Consider the following 18369-nt stretch of genomic DNA (forward strand, 5'->3'; position numbering starts at 1 on the left):
TTGCTCCATCCACTCACTGAAACCAAACAGGATCTGCATTTCACAAACCCTGAAATGGTTCATAGCAAACAACAACTTAGAGTGAGGAACTCCCTCACAAGCACAAAGCACTGCAGAAGTTTCTCACAACTATCTCATTTGTCTTAATGTGAGAAATAATATGAAAGCCTCATCTCTATCCTCTCCTAGAGCTGGAGAAATAAGCACAATGCACCTTTGCAGGCATTTAAAAAATGTAAATCTGTAATTAAATTGCTAGGCTTAACTTAAGATTTTCTATCTCTGGTAAAAAAAATTGAATTAGACGGAACACTTCCTTCAGTAGGAAATATAAAACCGCTATAAACTTGATTTAAGACAAGATGACATCTTGGTATGGAAATGTATTTCCATCAAACATTTCAGTTGCAAATGCACGATCCGATGGAAAGCAAGCACCTCAATAACATGTTTGAACCATTTTTAAGCGCTCCATTTCTCTCACTGCTCATCACGTGATTTTACTACATGGAAAGTCATCCACAGCCCACCCAGCTCTCAGAGGACACAGTTTCTCCCTCCCAACTACCCAACCCTGAGTAACATCTGACCATCATTTTCAAGCTGCAGTCCTAAGTGCTCAGAAAAAGCTATTTGCGGTGTTCCCATGGCGATGCTCTACCCTGGCTGCTCCTTGACCTCTGCACCAGCAGCACCAAGAACTCGATGGGAGTCCAGTCCCAGTGGCTGCACATGCTCATTCTGCTGCCCACCACCCCCACAGCTGGGAACACCTGTGTGCTGGGCTTTAGGGCCACAAGAGACAGGCAAGAGCTGTGTTCAAGTTTCCTTGATCCATCCCCATGCGAAGGAGCACAAAGGGAACGCTTAGGAGTCGGGTTGTGGCTGGGTTAGGGGGTTTGGCCCCCACCACCCTGGGGATGAACCCAACACCAATGTCTGCTACACTCAGGCTCTGCAGCTCGTGGTGAGACTTGACACCCGTGACTGCCCAACATGCACCATTTGAGAGAGGACAGCATTGTCACACGTGTTCAGATCTGTAAGTTGTTTAGGCATTTCATTTCTTTTCCATCTTTTACTAAACTTCCCTGTCCAGGAGACACCTCAAACACAGGACAAAGGATTCTGAAATCAGTACAAAAATTCTGGAAATAACACTGTATAAAAATACAACTTTTTCTTCTCTATTTTACAACTTCTGTCTTCACTAGCACAGGCAGAACACCTGTGTACTCAAGATGAAAAAATTATTCCCTTAGGAATGCCTCGGGAATGTGGTCCAACATTATTATTCAATTATACCCTAAGAAAATTTCAAGTTTTATAACAGTGCACAGAATTAAACTTTCAGATTGGGGGTGGGGAAGGCAGTAAAATCTGGAAGCTCAGCTCCTTCCTCCCCCGTAATTAACACAAATTTCCAAGACTTCATCTAGGCATAAGACTCTGGCTTTTTCTATTTTTCCCCCCCTCTGAGCTAGTGGGGCCAAAAAATCTCTGGCCACAAGAAAAGCTCTTTCATTTAAATCATGCAACAGGGATACTGCACCAGCCACACCACAAAGGCTGGCAGAGTCAGCACGAGCTACAACCCATGGACAGACCCAGCTCCACATCCCCATGGCATAACAGCCTCAGTGAGAGATTTGTGAAGAGGGGATACAAATGAGAGACAGGAATCTGACATTCAATAAGACTGTCAGGGGCTGAATCTGGTTTTAATGTCTCAGCTGATGACCTGTGTCGATCAGCAAACAATCCATCCAGAATTACAGCACCAGATAATCCCACGCCAGCAATATACTGGCGAGCACCGGCAGAGCTGCTCAATCCTTGCTCCCAAAAACACTGACACGACCCTTAGGAGAACAGCCACGCTACCAAATTCCCCTCTAACCTAATACACCACACCAAGCACCTACACATTCCTGCTTCTGCTCATGAATAATAACTGTTTTCAGCTGCATAATGAACTTTGCCACATCCTGCGCTCACAGGAAGCTCCACACACCAATCCTACCCAAAGCCACGTGTGCACAAAGTTCTGCACTGGGGACAGCAGCAACATTAAAGTGACTAAACCCCACCACAAGCAGCTCTTTACAGTAAGAGGGAAGAGCATCATTCTGTCACAAACCTGTGCAGAGCTTGCTTGCCCCCAGCTGTGTTTGTCCAAACATCATCTGTCAGAGCCACTAGAATTGTCACTGCTCCATGCCCTGTCCCCATCAATACAAACACTATCACAGAATAAACTGCAACCCACATTTTCTATGATTTACATTTTAATTCAAATGATCCATGACAAAAACACCTACACAAAAAAGCCAAGGCCAGCAACTGCCCCGAAGACCCGATTCATTCTCTCACAGTACTGGGTATGTTAAAAATAAATACCTGATTGTAACTTCCAGACACCAAAAGGAAGAGGGGTAAGGACTCCAATTTTGAAAAATACACACAGTCACTGCTCTGTTATTGATTCTACGCTCAGCAAACACACACACAGAAGTGAGCTGTGTTTGATCCTGCACTCAGCTGCCACTTGCAGGTGTTAAACTCATGAGCACAGGTTCTGTTAACAAGTTTAGATCTACAAACGAGGGATCAGAGGAACAGGACCAGTCAGCTCTCAACAAGCAGACACTAACTGGAGTTTTACAGTAATTTCTCTAAGTGGATTTCCTCTATTATTAAGTGATTCCCATAAATATGGCAAGACAGAGCTACTAAAAACTAAAACTACACACTGTGGGTATTGCCATGGGACATTCAGCATTGCTGCACAGCAGGAATAAAGCCTAGGGATTGTAGAGCTACCTAGGTTATTCTTTAACTTCACCTTGGTCCACAGAATTTAAAAGACTTCTTTTTTATTTAAATTACCCCAACCATAATGCAGTAACAGGTGATCTGTGAACCAGCATACTCAAGAGTAACTGGATTCCAGTAAAAAACAGCCATGTTCTATGTTCTATGTTTTCCTTATTCTTAACGAGATTCTCAACTCAGACAGAGGTAAGCTGGTTATTTCCCAGGACCCTGGGCAGCAGGAAAGAACACACACCACTTTTTTGTTCATAAGTCTTCGTGCACAGGAAAGTAACACTTTATTCCTCATGGTACAAACACACCTATCTAATTTTAAACCATTTTGAAACAGGTCATTAAGGTGATGTGAAATTGGACTCTGAGACAAGTCACACACACAAGCAATAGACTCCTAGAAGTCTAAAATAGAAGTCAACTTCCACATTTGCCTTCAAGTCTCACTTAAAGCTTACTTTCAGTACGTACTAGGACTCATTATTTATGGAACAGGTTCCAGAGCCAGGGAATTCATATCCTGTAACTTGCACGGCATGCTCTTACGAAATAATCCATAAGCATTAAGTAAGCTGGTACATTTAAGAATAAGTAAGAGATTTAACTACCTCGTTAGTGTTCCAGCGGTGCCTCTCTTTCGGTAAACTTGAACATTTTGGTAGACATTCAAGCAGCTTCTTCGGTAAAAAGATTTTTACATGACTGCCATTGCTGTTCCCATGATCATCTAGAAAAAAGAGGAGACACATGATGTATATACAGGAGAATGGATGGCTGCAACCAGGAGACTCAAGCGATGACAAGACTTGGAAACCCCCCCAGTTCTCCTGTCCAAAAAGAGCAATTTGCCATGCCAATAAGACAAATAACAGCTTTTTCTGTTGAAACTGCAACTTTATTTCAGAAATATAAATACAGTTTAATTATTTCCGTTGCAAAGTTTTAGAAGAACTTCAATGGATTTGGACACAAGGAGCCTGCGTGCGCTTACCTGTGGCTATTTTAGCTCATTATTTCCCTCAGTGGCAAATTTTAAAAGCAACAGCAACAAAACACTGTAGAAGCTGTGACCACAGCGGCACGACCTGCCAGGGAAGTCATAAATGAAGTTCACACTTGACAGGATTTGCAAGTAAATAAGCACGGAGCCCCAGCACCTGCTATAATTTTGTCAAGCTGCAGCAGAAATGCAACTCAAGCTCTCTTAGTTCATTTAAAACTAAAACACTCCATACCTGATCAAACACAGGTTACTTCTATTTCCATTCACAACTCAGAAAGTAAATGTAGTTCCTCAACATAAGAGTGAGGAAGAGGAATGGAAATTTTCCTATCTCACCATGCTCAAGGGTTTCAAAAGCAGAAATTCTAAATAATACAAAATTATTCTTTTTTACTGCTAAATATGTAGAAGGTGCATCAATTCCCCTTAAAAGACCCAAATCCCAAAAAGCCCACACCAGCAGCACCTTGAAGGTGTCTATCGCTCTCTAAGACCATTGAAAGAATCAAAGCACCCATGAAAACCACGTGTTTATCAACCAAATCAGTCCCCACAGGAAAGGGAACTGGAACAGCAGCATAAGAGAGACTGTCCACAATGCAGAACTTGATCTGTTCTCCCTCCAAACACACCATATCTCTGTCATCTTCCACCAGCCTCATGCATCCCATGACACATCCTGGGCAGTGCTACACAAGCAGTACAGTTACTCACTGGCATTTTACCCTACAAAATTAATTTATAGTCATTTCCCAGTTGGAAATGTACAGAAAAAGGATATTAACTTCATTTTACACATATAACCATTTTATATCCTAAAGCACATGCCAGCACTATGATAAAACTCCTCTGCAATTCCGTACAACACAGACATTCCCTGTGACCTGCAGTGAACCCGACCGAGCCTGGCCCACGATCTTAGGAATTACTTAGGATTGCAGAGACTTCACACCAGCATCCAGACATCCCTGGTATTCTTAAAGCTTGATTAGACTCTTGGATGTGTCAAGTTCAACAATATACATGCTGTTAAATCAACTGCTCGTGCAAGCCCAGCAGATGAGTTTACAAGATAAGCAGCGATGTGTATGATAAACGTGAGCTGCTCTGTAATTTATGAGTCCTGCACGCTCCCTGAGTTACTGGGAACTTTACTGTGCAACTGTGTTGGACTAAATCAACAGGGCTGCCACTTCCCAACTTCCTCCTGGGCAAGGAGCAGCCAGGCAGGATTGATTTCTGCTGGACTGCTAAAGAAATCAGGGAGAGGGTGCTCTCCATTACGCCATTCCAGGATTTCTATCTGGATATTGAGTATTTCAGACCATGACTCTGTTGCCTTTAGTTTTAGCTTTCATATTTGTCAGATTCTGTACTGCATTAGTATATAACTCTGAACTCCATATAAAGTGTTAGCAAGTTCTCCTCACAGTTCAGTCACACAAAACAATCCTTTTCCAGCTCAAGAACCAACCGTTGCAGCTTCAGGCCCAAAAAGCGTAAACAATAGCGAACTGAAGAGAGCAAACTGGGAGGATGGGACTGCATAACCTAAAGCTGTAATCAGACAATTGTAATTAATCCCAATATGTAAGTGGACCAAAACTTATAAAAGTGTGAAAACTCGTGACCCACCGTCCATCTTGGGTGTAGCTTCGGTCAGGCTCTAGAACTGCCCAAGGTGTATTCTTGGATGGCCTTTTAATAAATCTACTTTATTCCTTTAACACTGTCTAGCCTCTGTTCTAGGTAGCCTCAAAAGATATCATCAGCTCTACAGGGGTTTTGGCCACATGCTTTCCCCAGCCAATCCTCTGCCCGTATGACTGTCACCGCTATTTCCCTACACTTGGGCCACTCAAAGCCTCACAGACACCCAAGTTGTGATACCTGGGGTTATCCACAAAATCACAACTTGCCTGTGGCAAAGACCAGAGCCAAGCAAGGCCTGCCATGCCAGCAGCTCCCAGCCATTTCCAGATCCACCTCCCAGTGCAGCCACTACTCACTTCCCACTCCCTGCATTCATTTTACACCATTTCCATTTCTCATTCAAAACATTGCACTGCTCTACATTCAATTCATTAAGGCGCAAAGTATTTTACAGCACACATTATTGCTTTTATCAGCCAAACTACATCCCAGTTACATCTCATCAGCTTATTTTCCATGGGCACATTTTAATTGACATTAATTGTATTACTTCCCCTTACCTCCGTATCAGTCAAGCCCTCTATCACTCATTCCATTATTTTGCAGGGCTGGCAGACCTCTAATTATTCAGCTCGTTTTATTAACTTTCTTCCATTGTCATCAATTATCAGTATTATTAATCCAGAAAGTGCCTATGGATAATAGAGCCCTTTAAAATGTTTTGGTAGAAGTTGTCAGAACTTGCTGACGCTAAACCTTCCAACTCCTGTTGTTAGCATCTCCCACCTTCTGTTATTACAGCAATGGAAGGTCATTCTCACCATCCTGTAACACGACTACATCTCACGGATGCCTCCCTTTGCTGCATTTAGCAATGGCATTTCCTCACTCCAAAAAAATCCCCTATGTGAAAAACAACTGCCTCCTGCCTCAATCCAACCAGCTTTTCGTTATGGACTCCTGAAGCCGTGCGGTCAGAACAACACACAGCCATCACAGTATGGATGCAAATCCTAAATCCAGTGACCTCTAAACCAGGTCTGACCTTGGAAAAGGATGAAATCAGCCAACCAGCTATGAGAGTGAAGAACCCAAAGCCCCAAATGATGTACACACACTTGCTTTCCAACTTGCTTCTCAGTCCTCTGGAATGAACCCATAGTCCCAAACGATGTACACAAATTTGCCTTCAAACTTGCTTCTCAGTCCTCTGGAATTACACAATATATTCCTACAGGGAGGAATGTCTGGGGAAGCTGGGAACAGGAGAGGAGAAGAGGATTATTCACCCAGTAGCACTGAGGGTACTGGTGGAACAAGAGTTCCCGTTCTTCCAAATTTCCTGGTCCTGTTCCTCACAAATAACACCATGACATTTTTAAGGAGGTGGAGCAACGCCCCCTCACATCAAATCTGCCATTGCTAGTGCAGCTGATGAGCCCATCCACCACCATGGGGGCTCCTGGTGAAGGCAGAAGAACAAGGGTCCACATTGCTCTGCAGCCCTGCTCATCCAGCACGGCAGGCAGAGTACCCAGCAGGCAAACTCCTCCATTTATCGCCAAGTAAAATTTTCTTCGGTAGGTAAAAGCAGGAGCTGCAACATCCCAGCACTGATTTGGTTTTACTCTGCAAATCCAGATTTTTACTTGAACCTTCTCCTCATTTATTTTTGCCACGGGTGCAACTAACAACACCAAGATCTGCAAATCAATCCAGTGTCAATAAAAAGTGTCTGTGCAAGCAGAGCCACACTGGCACGGGAAGGATTTGCCAGTAAAGCTCTATCAACACGGGGGTTTTTAGTGCAGAGCTGGCCACAGCTCAAAAATGTTTCCCAAGGCAGGCACAGCCACAGCTGAGAACTCAAGTAAGGAAGCTACAGACTAAAATACAGCAGCCTACAATGTGTCCTGTTATAATTCAGGATGAAAGTGCAAAATTTAAGTTCCATTAGCAATCTTCAAGATTACTTATTAGCAAACCAGAAACTCATGTAGAATTAAGAAAGTGTAAGTATTATAAAGTTCATGGAAAGTTCCACATTAATTATACCACATAAACCCTTCGTCATTTTATGGGTTTCTTCATGCTCCTTGCACTTTATCCTCCCAAGGGATGCACCACGGGCCATAAAACTTTGAAGTGCACAACAGCAAATCACAGAGTCTATGCTCTACCCCCACTCTCCAAACAACCCCTTACCCCCTTTTCTTTTTCTTTAACTGGTTCTTAAATCTTTGGAGATCCTAGAGGTGAATTTAGACCTGCAGCCCCATTAACTACCACAGTTTGCCTATATAATATGTAATTAAAAAAGAAAGAAATGGCCAAAAGGGTGTTCATCAGCTGGTGATCTGCAGACAGGTCTATTCTGGAAATAAATAACAAGTAAGCTATAAACTCACAAACACAAGTTTTATAAACCCATTATTATGAAATAATAACTTAGGGCTAGTCATGTCCTTAACAACCTCAAGAGAGGGAAGAGGTGTTTAAACATTACAAATGGGCACTTTAGCAGAAAACAAACTACTAAAATCCCAATATCATGCTTATTTGGGGAAGGGACAGGCATCCAGCTGACCCTACCACCACTGACCAACCACTGCAGTGGCAGAGTTGCAGCCCTACAGTGAACAAGTGGTGCCACAAAAACACAGTGCACAGAGGCCACCATAGCCACCCAGTCACTTGCTGACCTCCAGACACAGACAGATCCAACAAACTCCACCTGGAAGAAATAAATGCAAAGAATTACTCCAGATCCAAACAACTGCAGGACTGCCATGCTATTTCTCACAGTTAAACTTCAATCCCGGCATCTTCCATCCATAAACAAGCAGCAACAGAAGCAAACCCAACAGTTCTTGGTCTGTTTGCTAGAAATATTTGTATCATTACAGTAGTAAATCTCTTGGCAACAAAAGCAGATTTCTAAATATCAATCAAGAGTGGCTAAGAGAAGATAACCAGGTCCAGCTCTGCAGTGCTGCTGTCTCAGCAGGGCTCCGCTGGATGCCAGCACTCGGTCAGACACTGGCTGAGCAAATGCATTCCCAGGCCTTCAGCACAGGATGCAGCCCAGGGCTGAGGGGAGCACCAAGGAAAGACTAATCAGTTCAGGCAAAGGTAAAAAATATACAAAAGGAGCAAAAAGACCAACACAAACCAGCATGTGCATGGCCATGACTGCTGCCTGCACAGAATAAGCGAGGAAGGAAAAAACCCAGAAAGGATGAGGAGGAACTCACAGGAACGGTGGCAGTATGAAGGATTAGCAACAAAACAATTTTCCTCTAGAAGTTACTGAATCTAGCCTTAGTGCCTTGGAATATTTGTGATAAATACTTTGTTGCTATGACAAACTCTACAAACAATTCTAAAACCATAAGAAACACAAATATAGCTAAAGCTGCTGTTGTGCATCAGTGGCCCAGTTCTCCCCACATGCTACACCGAAGTCCCGTTGTCCTTTTCACATAGCATACAGTTTCTTGACATTTTATAACTAAATTCAGTGTGAACACTAGTTAGGTAAAACTGCAAAGGGCGCATTTTGGGGAAGGGTTGAGAACCAAATTTTCCCTAATGAAGGCCCACACACTGGCTGAGGGCTGGGTGACACAATCAGCTGTTTATTTCTCATGCCATACGCTCAGCGCCCAGCACAACACTTCGGAGTCTACTTTCCTCCACCAGCAAAACAAGCTCCTCTTTCCCTCTCCCACCTAGGCAGGCTCCAAGCACTTGCTAATGGAGCAAGAGGAGAATTCCTTTACAGTCAGAAGGTGCCTAAAAGGACCTACTCTAAAAGCAAACTTTGGGAGTGCTCAAAGAGCGCAGTCGCTTCAGCCTCTCCTTGTAGCTTCTCATGTTCATACCTGACTTTCACTGCTTTGCTGCTGAATCTGACAAGTGCACCAGAACGATGAAACCATTGCTCACCACCACCAACTCTGGTTGAGACATGTCATCAACTCCTTCACTCCTTGGTTTTCACTAAAATTACATCATCAAATTCAATGGCAATGAAGTCAAAGAGTGGTGGATATTACTGGCCACGTCTAGCAAAAAATCAACCATCTTTCCAATACTACAGATGTTCTCAACACTCCAACACATTTCCCAGAAGTCCTCACATATTGGCTAAGGCTGGGGCAGTTACTTACTTTGACCCTACAGGCTGGCAGCCACCAGCAACAGATATTTTAACTTCTTTCTTTTCATACCACAAAGAGTTTGAGTTTGGAAACCCACTTGGAGAGCTGGCTGGAAAAACCCAGCCCCCTGAACCAAAGCATGCGTTGTGAGCAGAAGGACAGCGAGCACTCTATGTCCAGTGAGAACAGTCTGCTGTCATTCATCCAGAGCCATGACTGCTCCCCAGCACCGAGTGGCCCTTCAGCATTGCCCTGGCAATAGGGCAGGTGCCGTACCCCAAAGGCACCAGCACCCGCAGGCAAACCTGCCTTTCCAAACCCACGGGGTTTAACACAGCACTAACACAACACAGGGCTGCCAGGAGCCAAGGAAGGTGAAAACAGGATGCAAAATGAGGGGAGAAAACTACAAAGCGAAAATTCAGCAAGGTGTGGAAGCGGAAGGCAGGGAACACCGAAGCTGCAGGAAGCTGCTGGAAGCACTGCATTTCAATTAAACAGCCTGGTATTCCACAAGCACTCCACCCAGCCTGGTATCACTCCTTAACAATGTTTGGGTTTGTTGGTTGGGTTTTTTTTCCTTTCAGACACATGTGGCTTATTGAAGCAGAGACAGAGAGACATTGAAAAAGAAAGGTCAAATTCCAGCTCCCTCTTTCTGAATGCTGTCTGGACAGAGGGAGGATAGCTACTGCCCCTTCCTCCAACAACACCCACCAATGTAAGGAGGTCTTTATAAGAGCCATTTAAGACCACTAGTAAGGTAAGGTCAGCACTGAATCTTTAAATACTAAATTTAAAGGTATCCGATTTAACTGTACTTCTACATCATCGCTTCACTACATCGTTTTCTGAAACAGAAAATGAAATCTGAGTTAATACGTCTCCAGGAAGATTTCCTACATATGTAGCTTTAAAATTAACACAAATAAACCAAAAAACCTTTAAGTAACTGTGAAAATCATTAACAAGAAGAGATGCAGAATTAAATTTAAAAAACAGAGTTTTAAACAAGTTCTAAGCCTTGCATCAGGAATAACAGGATTGTAGTACCAAAAGTACTCAAAAAACTGACCTCACAAACATATAGTTCCTCCTATATGAGGAAAAAAGGAATGAAACTCACTCCCTGAACCCATCCTGTTGGCTGATAGCCCATGAAGAAGTCTAGAAACTTCACCAGGATAGAGTTTGCTTTCAATTCTGACAACAGAAATTTTGGTAAAATCCCAATGCTGAGATTCAGCAAAAATTCTGGGGCAAGGAGTGGACTGAGCCGAGTGTCAAATGCTGCCTCCTCCCCGTGACAATCCGATCCTGCAGCACACAACCCCAGCCATCAGCACATCCTAAGTTCAGGTTTGTTTAGTAATAAAACCTTAGGTAACACTTCCACAAAGGAAGTGAATATTTTGCTGTTTAACAACCAAATCTGGAATGTTTTGTTGTCAAAAGGCTGTTGTTCCTCCAAAGCCACGAACATCTGAGGCTCCACTTGCCCTCTTCAGTCCGCCACCAGTACCCTCAGCTCAGGAGCTGCTGGCAGAAACACCACCTTCTCCTGCCATCCCACCTATGACCCTGCCTCAACTAACAGACAGAAAATTCAACAACTGCACCTAACCGAACTCAGCACACAACAAAATTCTGGGCCCCTGCGCCAGCCACACGAAAAACACACAGGCACTACTCTCTGCAAAGCTTTCCGTTAGAGGTACCTGGCTGTGAGAACGCAAAATTAAAAGGCCGCCTGTGTACATTCTTCCCCTTTTGAATTTTAAATTAGAAAAAGGAAGTTTTTAGAAGGACCCCCTCCTTAGCACCCCCTGATCAAGTTCAGAGCTATCACAGCTGCCAAGATGGCACCGCCAAGGGTCAGTCTTCCCGGCTCAGCTCAGATGCACAAAACACAGCAGGAACTACAAAACCCACAAACCCTCTGCTGCAGGATGGCAAGAGCCGCTCGGTCACTGAAGCAGCCTTATCCTGCCCGAGGAAACCAGAAAAGAGGAAACTCACCCGAGTTTTCCAAGCCGTGGAACTCTCTCCTGCAGCCAGGGGACAGCGGCGCCAGCCTCATTCCAAACCTCAACTCCCGCCAGGGATCTCCCGCTGCTCCCGGAGCACAAAAAGCCCCGACGGCAGCTCGGCAGGGAGCTCCAAAGCCAGGCAGGTCTGCAGAGCCGTGCGCTGCTGCTCAGAGGCTCGTCGCTGCTGCACCGCGCTGGGGGGATGGAGCAGGCGGCTCCCCAATGAAAGCAGCGCCGGCCCGTGAGCTGCCATTTACATCCGCTTTTAACTCATTGAAGTAACTAAAATCTAAAGCAACTTGTGTTCTCTCCACCAGCACCTGCACTATTGGTGAAACACTCTGCTTGAATCATGCCTTAAAAGCATTCCCATTTAAGTTTCTGACAGGTGGAGTTCAGGTTTAAGGAATGAATGGTTTATATGTCGTCTCCTTGAAAATCCACCGCAAAAGTAGGTCAGCGGGGGAGCAGCTCTGTGACTTCGTACGAGATCACCCCGGGCGCCGGTGCCGAGCCGGGGTTGCTCCGCTCCCACCTCCGCGATGCTCTGCACGGGCACAGAGCAGAGACAGCGCCGGCCCAGCCAGCAGAGACACCGGACAGCAGCGCCAGGCACACCGGCGGCACTGGCAGCTCCTGCACAGCCCGACTCGAAAGAGCAAACACAGCTGCTCAGCAAAGACACACCTCACCCGCTGCCCCCTTAAACTAGTTGCCAAGACCAAACATGACAAAAGTTGCAGTAAATAACAAGCGGAAAGGACAAGTTACCTTCCCAGCCAGGGAGCACTGACCTGCCTTGTCCGTAGAGCCGCAGCCTCACAGAGCTGAGCACACTGAAACCTGTGCTTTACACCGGAAAAATCCATCGTATGTTGGCACAGGAAGCCCGAAAAGTAAATCGAACCCGACTGTGCTTTGGTAACAATACTGTCACCCCCAAGAGAATGAAAACGTCACAATCTGAGCCAGGAAGTCCAGGTGAACGCTCGCTCTCTTAGCCAGGTGGCATTTCACTACTTCAGCGCAGTTAATCATGTACTTCAACGCAAGTGAGAAAAGAATGAAGCCCGACGTTTTCCAGACCAAAGCAAAGATCGAACTAATGGATTTGGGAGCATCAAAGAGATTAGTAAAAGATGAAGCCAACAACACTCAAAATCACCTCTACTACTTAAATTTTAGATTTCTGCAGAGCCTTTGAATTTCACGGCGCAATCAAAACTCAAACCTATGCCCAGAGGGCTCTACAACCACCAAGAAACAACCCAAAAAATATATTCCCAAAGCAATCTGAGAAAAAAAATCCAGACAAAAGGTGGGATAAGAACCCGTGAATTCTATGAAGGGGTTTCCCAGTAAAGAATGCAAATGGGTTGCAGGCGAGGGTGTACATGTGCTGTGGCGAATAAAGAAAAAAGAATCCCTATTACTTACTACTAAACACCGTTCCTTGAGGTGCCCAACTACCAGGCCAATCCTTGGGGTGCTGGAATGTTCAACCGGATTTAGGCAGGGGATGTGAACTGCCCTCTGCTCTCTCCTCCCGCCCCTGTAAAATGGAGGCGGCGACACCGCTACCGGCCGCGACCACCCGGCCGGCGGAGTGCGGGGTAGCACCGCTGCCCGAGCCGGCCGGGACAAACTTACCCCAAATAACGCGAAATATCCAAACCGCCTCCCGCCGAACCCGGGCCACGGCCCCGCTCCCGCCGGGCCGGGGGCAGGAGCGGCAGCAGAGCGGCGCTTCCCCCTTGCGGACGCGCCGGCCCCGCTCCCGCCGCGCCGGCAACTTTCGGCCTCAGTCGGGCGCCCCGGGGCTCCCGGCGGGGCCGGGCCCGCGCCGCGCTCACCTTCGCGCCCGCCGCTCCGCCCGCCCCCGGCCCGCCCGCGGCGCGGAGGCCCCGGTCTGGCGGGGCCGCGGCCAAGGCCACCCTGCTTCAGACGAGCGCGCGCCCGCGAGGCACGTGCGCCGCCGCCGCGGGGGGGGCGGCGGGGGCGGCCCGGCCCGGCCGTGGCGAGCGGCGGCCCCGCGCCGGCCGCGCCGCCGGGGCCTCCATGTTGGCGGCGGGCGGGCACGTGCCGGCGGGCGGCGGGAGGCGGGCCCGGGCCCGGCCCGGCCCGGCCCGGCTCGGCCGCCGCGGCCCCCGCGCCACGCGGCCTTGCTGCCGCACATGGCCCGCCCGCCGGTCCGGCCCGGCCCGGCCCGGCCCGGCCCCGCGGGGGCGCCGCCGCCGCAAACTTCGCGCCGCGCGGCCCGGCCTGTGCCGCCGCCACCGCCCCGCGGCGGGGCCGTGGCGGGGGGCGGGGGCGGCCCAGCGGGCAGGCCGGGCGCGGGGCCCGGCGCGGGGCGGGGGCGGCCCGGCCGCGTTCTCACCTTCCGGCTTGTTTTCGGCGGCCATTTCCCCTCCGCGCGCCACATCCTCCTCCGCCTCCTCGCGACCGGGACCAGGCGCGCGCCGCCTCCTCCCGCGCCGCCGCCGGCCCGGCCGCCCCGCGCGCACCGCGCACGCCCCGCGCCTCCCATTGGTCAATCTGCCGCACTGACATCCCCGGTGGCCAATCGTGGCAGGCCGGGGGCGGGTCCCCGGAGGGGATGGGCGCGATTGACACAGCGCCCCGCCAATGGCAGCGCGGCAGCGCTTCAGTGGCACGCGCCTCAGCCATTCAGCGGCGGCGCTGGGCGGGCGAGCGGGGGCGGGACGGAACGCGTGATCGACGGCCGCAGCAGCCACTCGAGGGCCGAGGGCACGCAACCGACGGCCGCCGGGACCAATCGCTCCGCGGGGGAGGCGGGACTAAGCGGCTGACGCACGGTGCCGCGCGCGCCGGCGGCCAACCAGCAGCGCCGTCCGCCAGACTGACGGCGCGCGGCACCAATGGGGCGCGCGGCCCGCCCGGCCGGCAGCGGCCCCGGCCCCGCCCACTGGCTGCGCGCGGCCCCGGCGGGCACCGCCCCCCCCCGCGCCCGGTGACCCCAAACAAAGGCGGCGATTGGCGCGGCCGCCAGTCCCCGCCCGGCGGAGCCGCCCCGCCCCGCGCACCGGAGCCGAGGCTACACCGGGAGAGCGAAATTACCGCCGCCGAGACGCCCCAGGGCCGTTTTGTGCGAGGCGCCACCTGCGACCCGCGTTTGTCACCGCCCTCAGTAACGCCGAAGCGGCGTGTCCTGGTCAGAGCATCTGCCCCGCTGAGCCGGTCCCAGCGCTTCCGGGAGGGACGGAGGAGCCCCCAGAGCGGAGAAGCGAGGAGCAGCTCCCAGGCTCTACCCCCTTTCTAAGTGGCGGACGAAGCCCGGGAGCTGTTGCCCTGCCCTGACCGGCGGCCCCGAGGCTGCAAAAGTTATCTCCCCATTTTTCAGTAGTGCTGAATATTCGGGGTGCTGTAGGCCCTCTTCCACAACCGCATCGTTCTGGGGTGCAAAGCACGTTGCTCGGGTGAAACAGGCGTTCTTGGCACTGTGCAGGGAGATGAGGATTTGTGATTTGCAGAGAGAACCAAGTTACGGTGGCCAACGGAGATGTTAAGGGTTTAAGGGAGTCCTGCCCATCCCTCGGGCACAGTCTGTGAGACAGTGTCACAGATCCCACTCAGCATACACTGCATGGGGCCGGGGGGGAGTGAAGGGGCTCCCACGACATGAAGGAAATCGCTCTCTTCTTCTCAAAACTGACGTAGCCCAAGGAGTGGCATGTTCTGGCCCGGCTGAGCCTGCCCCATCTCTGTCAAAGCTTGATGAGCACGGGCACTTCAGCCTCCTTGAGCAGAGCCCTGCAGAACTGCACCACAGCTAATGCCTGCACAATGCAAACCAAGACTGCAACGGTTGTTTCCTTTGATGTGTGTGACTAAACACACAAAAGGGATATTTTCCCTTAGATCCTCCTGGGAGCAGAACTTCTTTAAAAAGACCTGTTGGTGCTTTGGCTTTGCTAAGGACCGAAGCTGTTTCCGAGCCCAGACGAAAGGAGGATGGTGTGATGGGCCTCTTCTAAGACAGAAGAAAGGAAAATTCCTTTTTCCTATTTTCAGCAGCTGCTAATCTCGTGGAGCGTGAAAGGCACATTGATGAAGAGGCTCCAGAATGACAGGCTCACTCCCGACGGTCAGAAAGCTCATCTGGTACAATGTCCTATAAATACCCACAAATACTAATGCAGCCACAGGATCAGCTAAGACAGTTGTTTCCTTCAGCGTGTCAAAATATGCTGGAAATGGAAACTTTTCTAGTTGCCACACTGGCAAAGAGCTACCATTTTCTTGAGGAATTCTAGGGAATTTATGTCTCTCCTTGGTTATTCTTTCAAGGTGATCCATATGCTTAGCAGAGACATGATGTAGCCATACAGCTGTTGTACTTCATAGTTAGCATTATAGCAGAAGATAATATCAGATTAACAGAGGCATCCCTTGGTGCTGAGGGACAGGAAGCAACTTCCTGATTCAAGTCAGGGGCCTTTGGTTGATGCCTCACAGAGGTGTGGAGGGCCAGTCCATGCTGAGTTCTTCCCCAGCACTCCCCTCAGAGTGGCAGGTGCTGGAGCTATGGACAGACCTGCCTTGCCACCTCTTCTTCAGCAAGAAATGGGCACCTGGCTTAGCCAAGGAGCACAGCCCGCAGTGCTTCTGCCCTGAGCCAGCTCACCTCCAGCCCCTGTGATATCAGGCCAGCATTCCTAGGCGGCTTGAGTTTCCATGTGGGTATCCAGGCAAGACCAAGTAATGAAAAGAGATGAGAGAAATGATGGGACCAACATTGACACAGCTCCTCACTGGTACCAAACACAGGGATGCTGGAGAGCTGTTGGGTTTGTTTTTGCAGCCCCCCCCATGCAAGTGGCAGGAACTCAGGCTGCTCCCCACAAACACACAGCAACTGCTGCCACAAACAACCTTCCTGTTCTTGCCAAGGGAATCTGGCACAACCGTTCATTCCAGTCACAGCCCTCGCTGCAGTATTCACTGACACCCTTTGGACAGGTAACCATGGGGACTCCACATGGGTCACATCACCCTGACATCACCCACAAACTAAATGAAATGCCAAGTCAGCTCTGTGTGTGCACATACGAGTGTACATCTGTCTCTTCCCTCCAAGGCTTGAGCAGTTCCTTCTGTGCTTCTATGGCTCATTAAAGCAACAAGGTCCATGCTCTGAAGGACAAGGTTGTTCAGGACTCTGCCTGCCTTCTCCTGGCCTGCACAGCCTGGGAACATAGGAAGTGCTGCTGCACTAGTTGGGAACAGCTCTGCTGCCAGGACTAACACAACCACCCTGACTCCACAGCAGTGTGTACCCTGCTCTATCTGTCTTGGGGAGCACTGCCTGGCTTTCCAGATCCTTCCTGGTCTGTAAAAACAATGAGAATTTGTGTCTATGAGGATGAATAAAGCATTTTTAAGGGGTTACTTGAAGCAGTGTATGAACTCTGTTCCATCTAGATAATTAATTCATTCTCCTCCTCAATAAGAGGTTTTCTACCGGGAGACACAAACCCCTAATGAACTGAATCTCCCACACCTGAAATTACCTAATGTTAGGTGTTATTTCTGTACACATAGGTTACTACAGCAGTACGTAGTTAATGTATACACACAGGTTACTTACAGCAGTGTGACCTGTGTAATACCAGAGATACTAAATGGGGAATTTTTTCATCCAGCATGCCAGCAAAGCCCCAAATATTTTCATTTAATTCCTGTTCAATAAAATGATAAGAAAGAAGCCATTTGAATTGAAGTGCTGCTGGTATCTTTGAAGTTCCCCAGCTCCCACTGTTTAAAACTCAGACCAATTGTTATCAAGGCAGAGAGGTACTGAACTGCACAAGACTCCATGCATGGATGGTGTGGGATAAACTTGCTCGCTGTTACCTTTCCAGGGGCACACGCATAGAGCAACATCCAGCTGATAAGCAGCAATAGATGTGCCAGGAGTTTGTGCAGTCTGAATCATGAATAATTTTTATCAGCACACTGATAAAAGCCAATGCTGCGCTGATTGGTGTCTGGGTTGGTATCATTAAAAGGGAGGTGAAATACCAAGTTCTTTTAAAATTCTTAATTGTCAATCCATGGCAGATGTGGGTCTGGCTTGGTTAATTAGGTTAATGTGATGATTTGGCATAGTGAGCTATATGCAGAAGTAAAACTGTTAATAATATATTCAAATATCCTGTTATGGATATTCAGCAAATTACACATCGCTGTTGCTATGGCAAGCAGCACAAAGGAAAACAGTTCAAACAGGTTTAATAGTCATAATGACAATATTGGAACCCCATTTTTGTGAATTGTTTGCACAAAGTTACTTCATTATTGAGAACAAGGAATGCCAAGTGTTTTCACAAAAATACTCTCACAAGTGTGAGAAGAGATGATTAGAAAAACTTCATGTGATAGAAATGAAATGGTTTTGCCCTTTACTCTCTCCATGTACAGAATCTAAAGGTGTTTCTTCTAGGAATAAACCCAAGACTTAACCAAGGCAATGTGTGTGGACAAACCCACTGTTACAACATATCACTGCATTTGTGATGTACAACTGCCAATTCTTAGGTTTAGCAAATACAGGTAAATATTCCAAAACATGCACTTCTTCCAAAAAGTTCTCCAAATAAGTATACTCCACCTAACGCTCCACCATCCAAGTAACTTGTCCAATTTTATGTGGGGAAGTTGAAGAGAATAT

The 18369-nt window shown here is 48.3% G+C and overlaps 1 protein-coding gene across 4 annotated transcripts in view; it reads right to left on the reverse strand.

Moving 5' to 3' along the window:
* CAMTA1 (calmodulin binding transcription activator 1) overlaps positions 1–18369 on the reverse strand; it is a 237269-nt gene that overhangs the window by 210148 nt on the left and 8752 nt on the right. For all 4 annotated transcript variants that reach the window (XM_053997329.1, XM_053997330.1, XM_053997327.1 and 1 more), the window contains exon 3: positions 3438–3556. In XM_053997329.1, coding sequence (XP_053853304.1) covers positions 3438–3556 — 119 coding nt within the window. The remainder of the gene's footprint in view (positions 1–3437; positions 3557–18369) is intronic.

Source organism: Vidua macroura, chromosome 23, assembly GCF_024509145.1.
Source record: "Vidua macroura isolate BioBank_ID:100142 chromosome 23, ASM2450914v1, whole genome shotgun sequence".
NCBI classification, from domain to species: domain Eukaryota; kingdom Metazoa; phylum Chordata; class Aves; order Passeriformes; family Viduidae; genus Vidua; species Vidua macroura.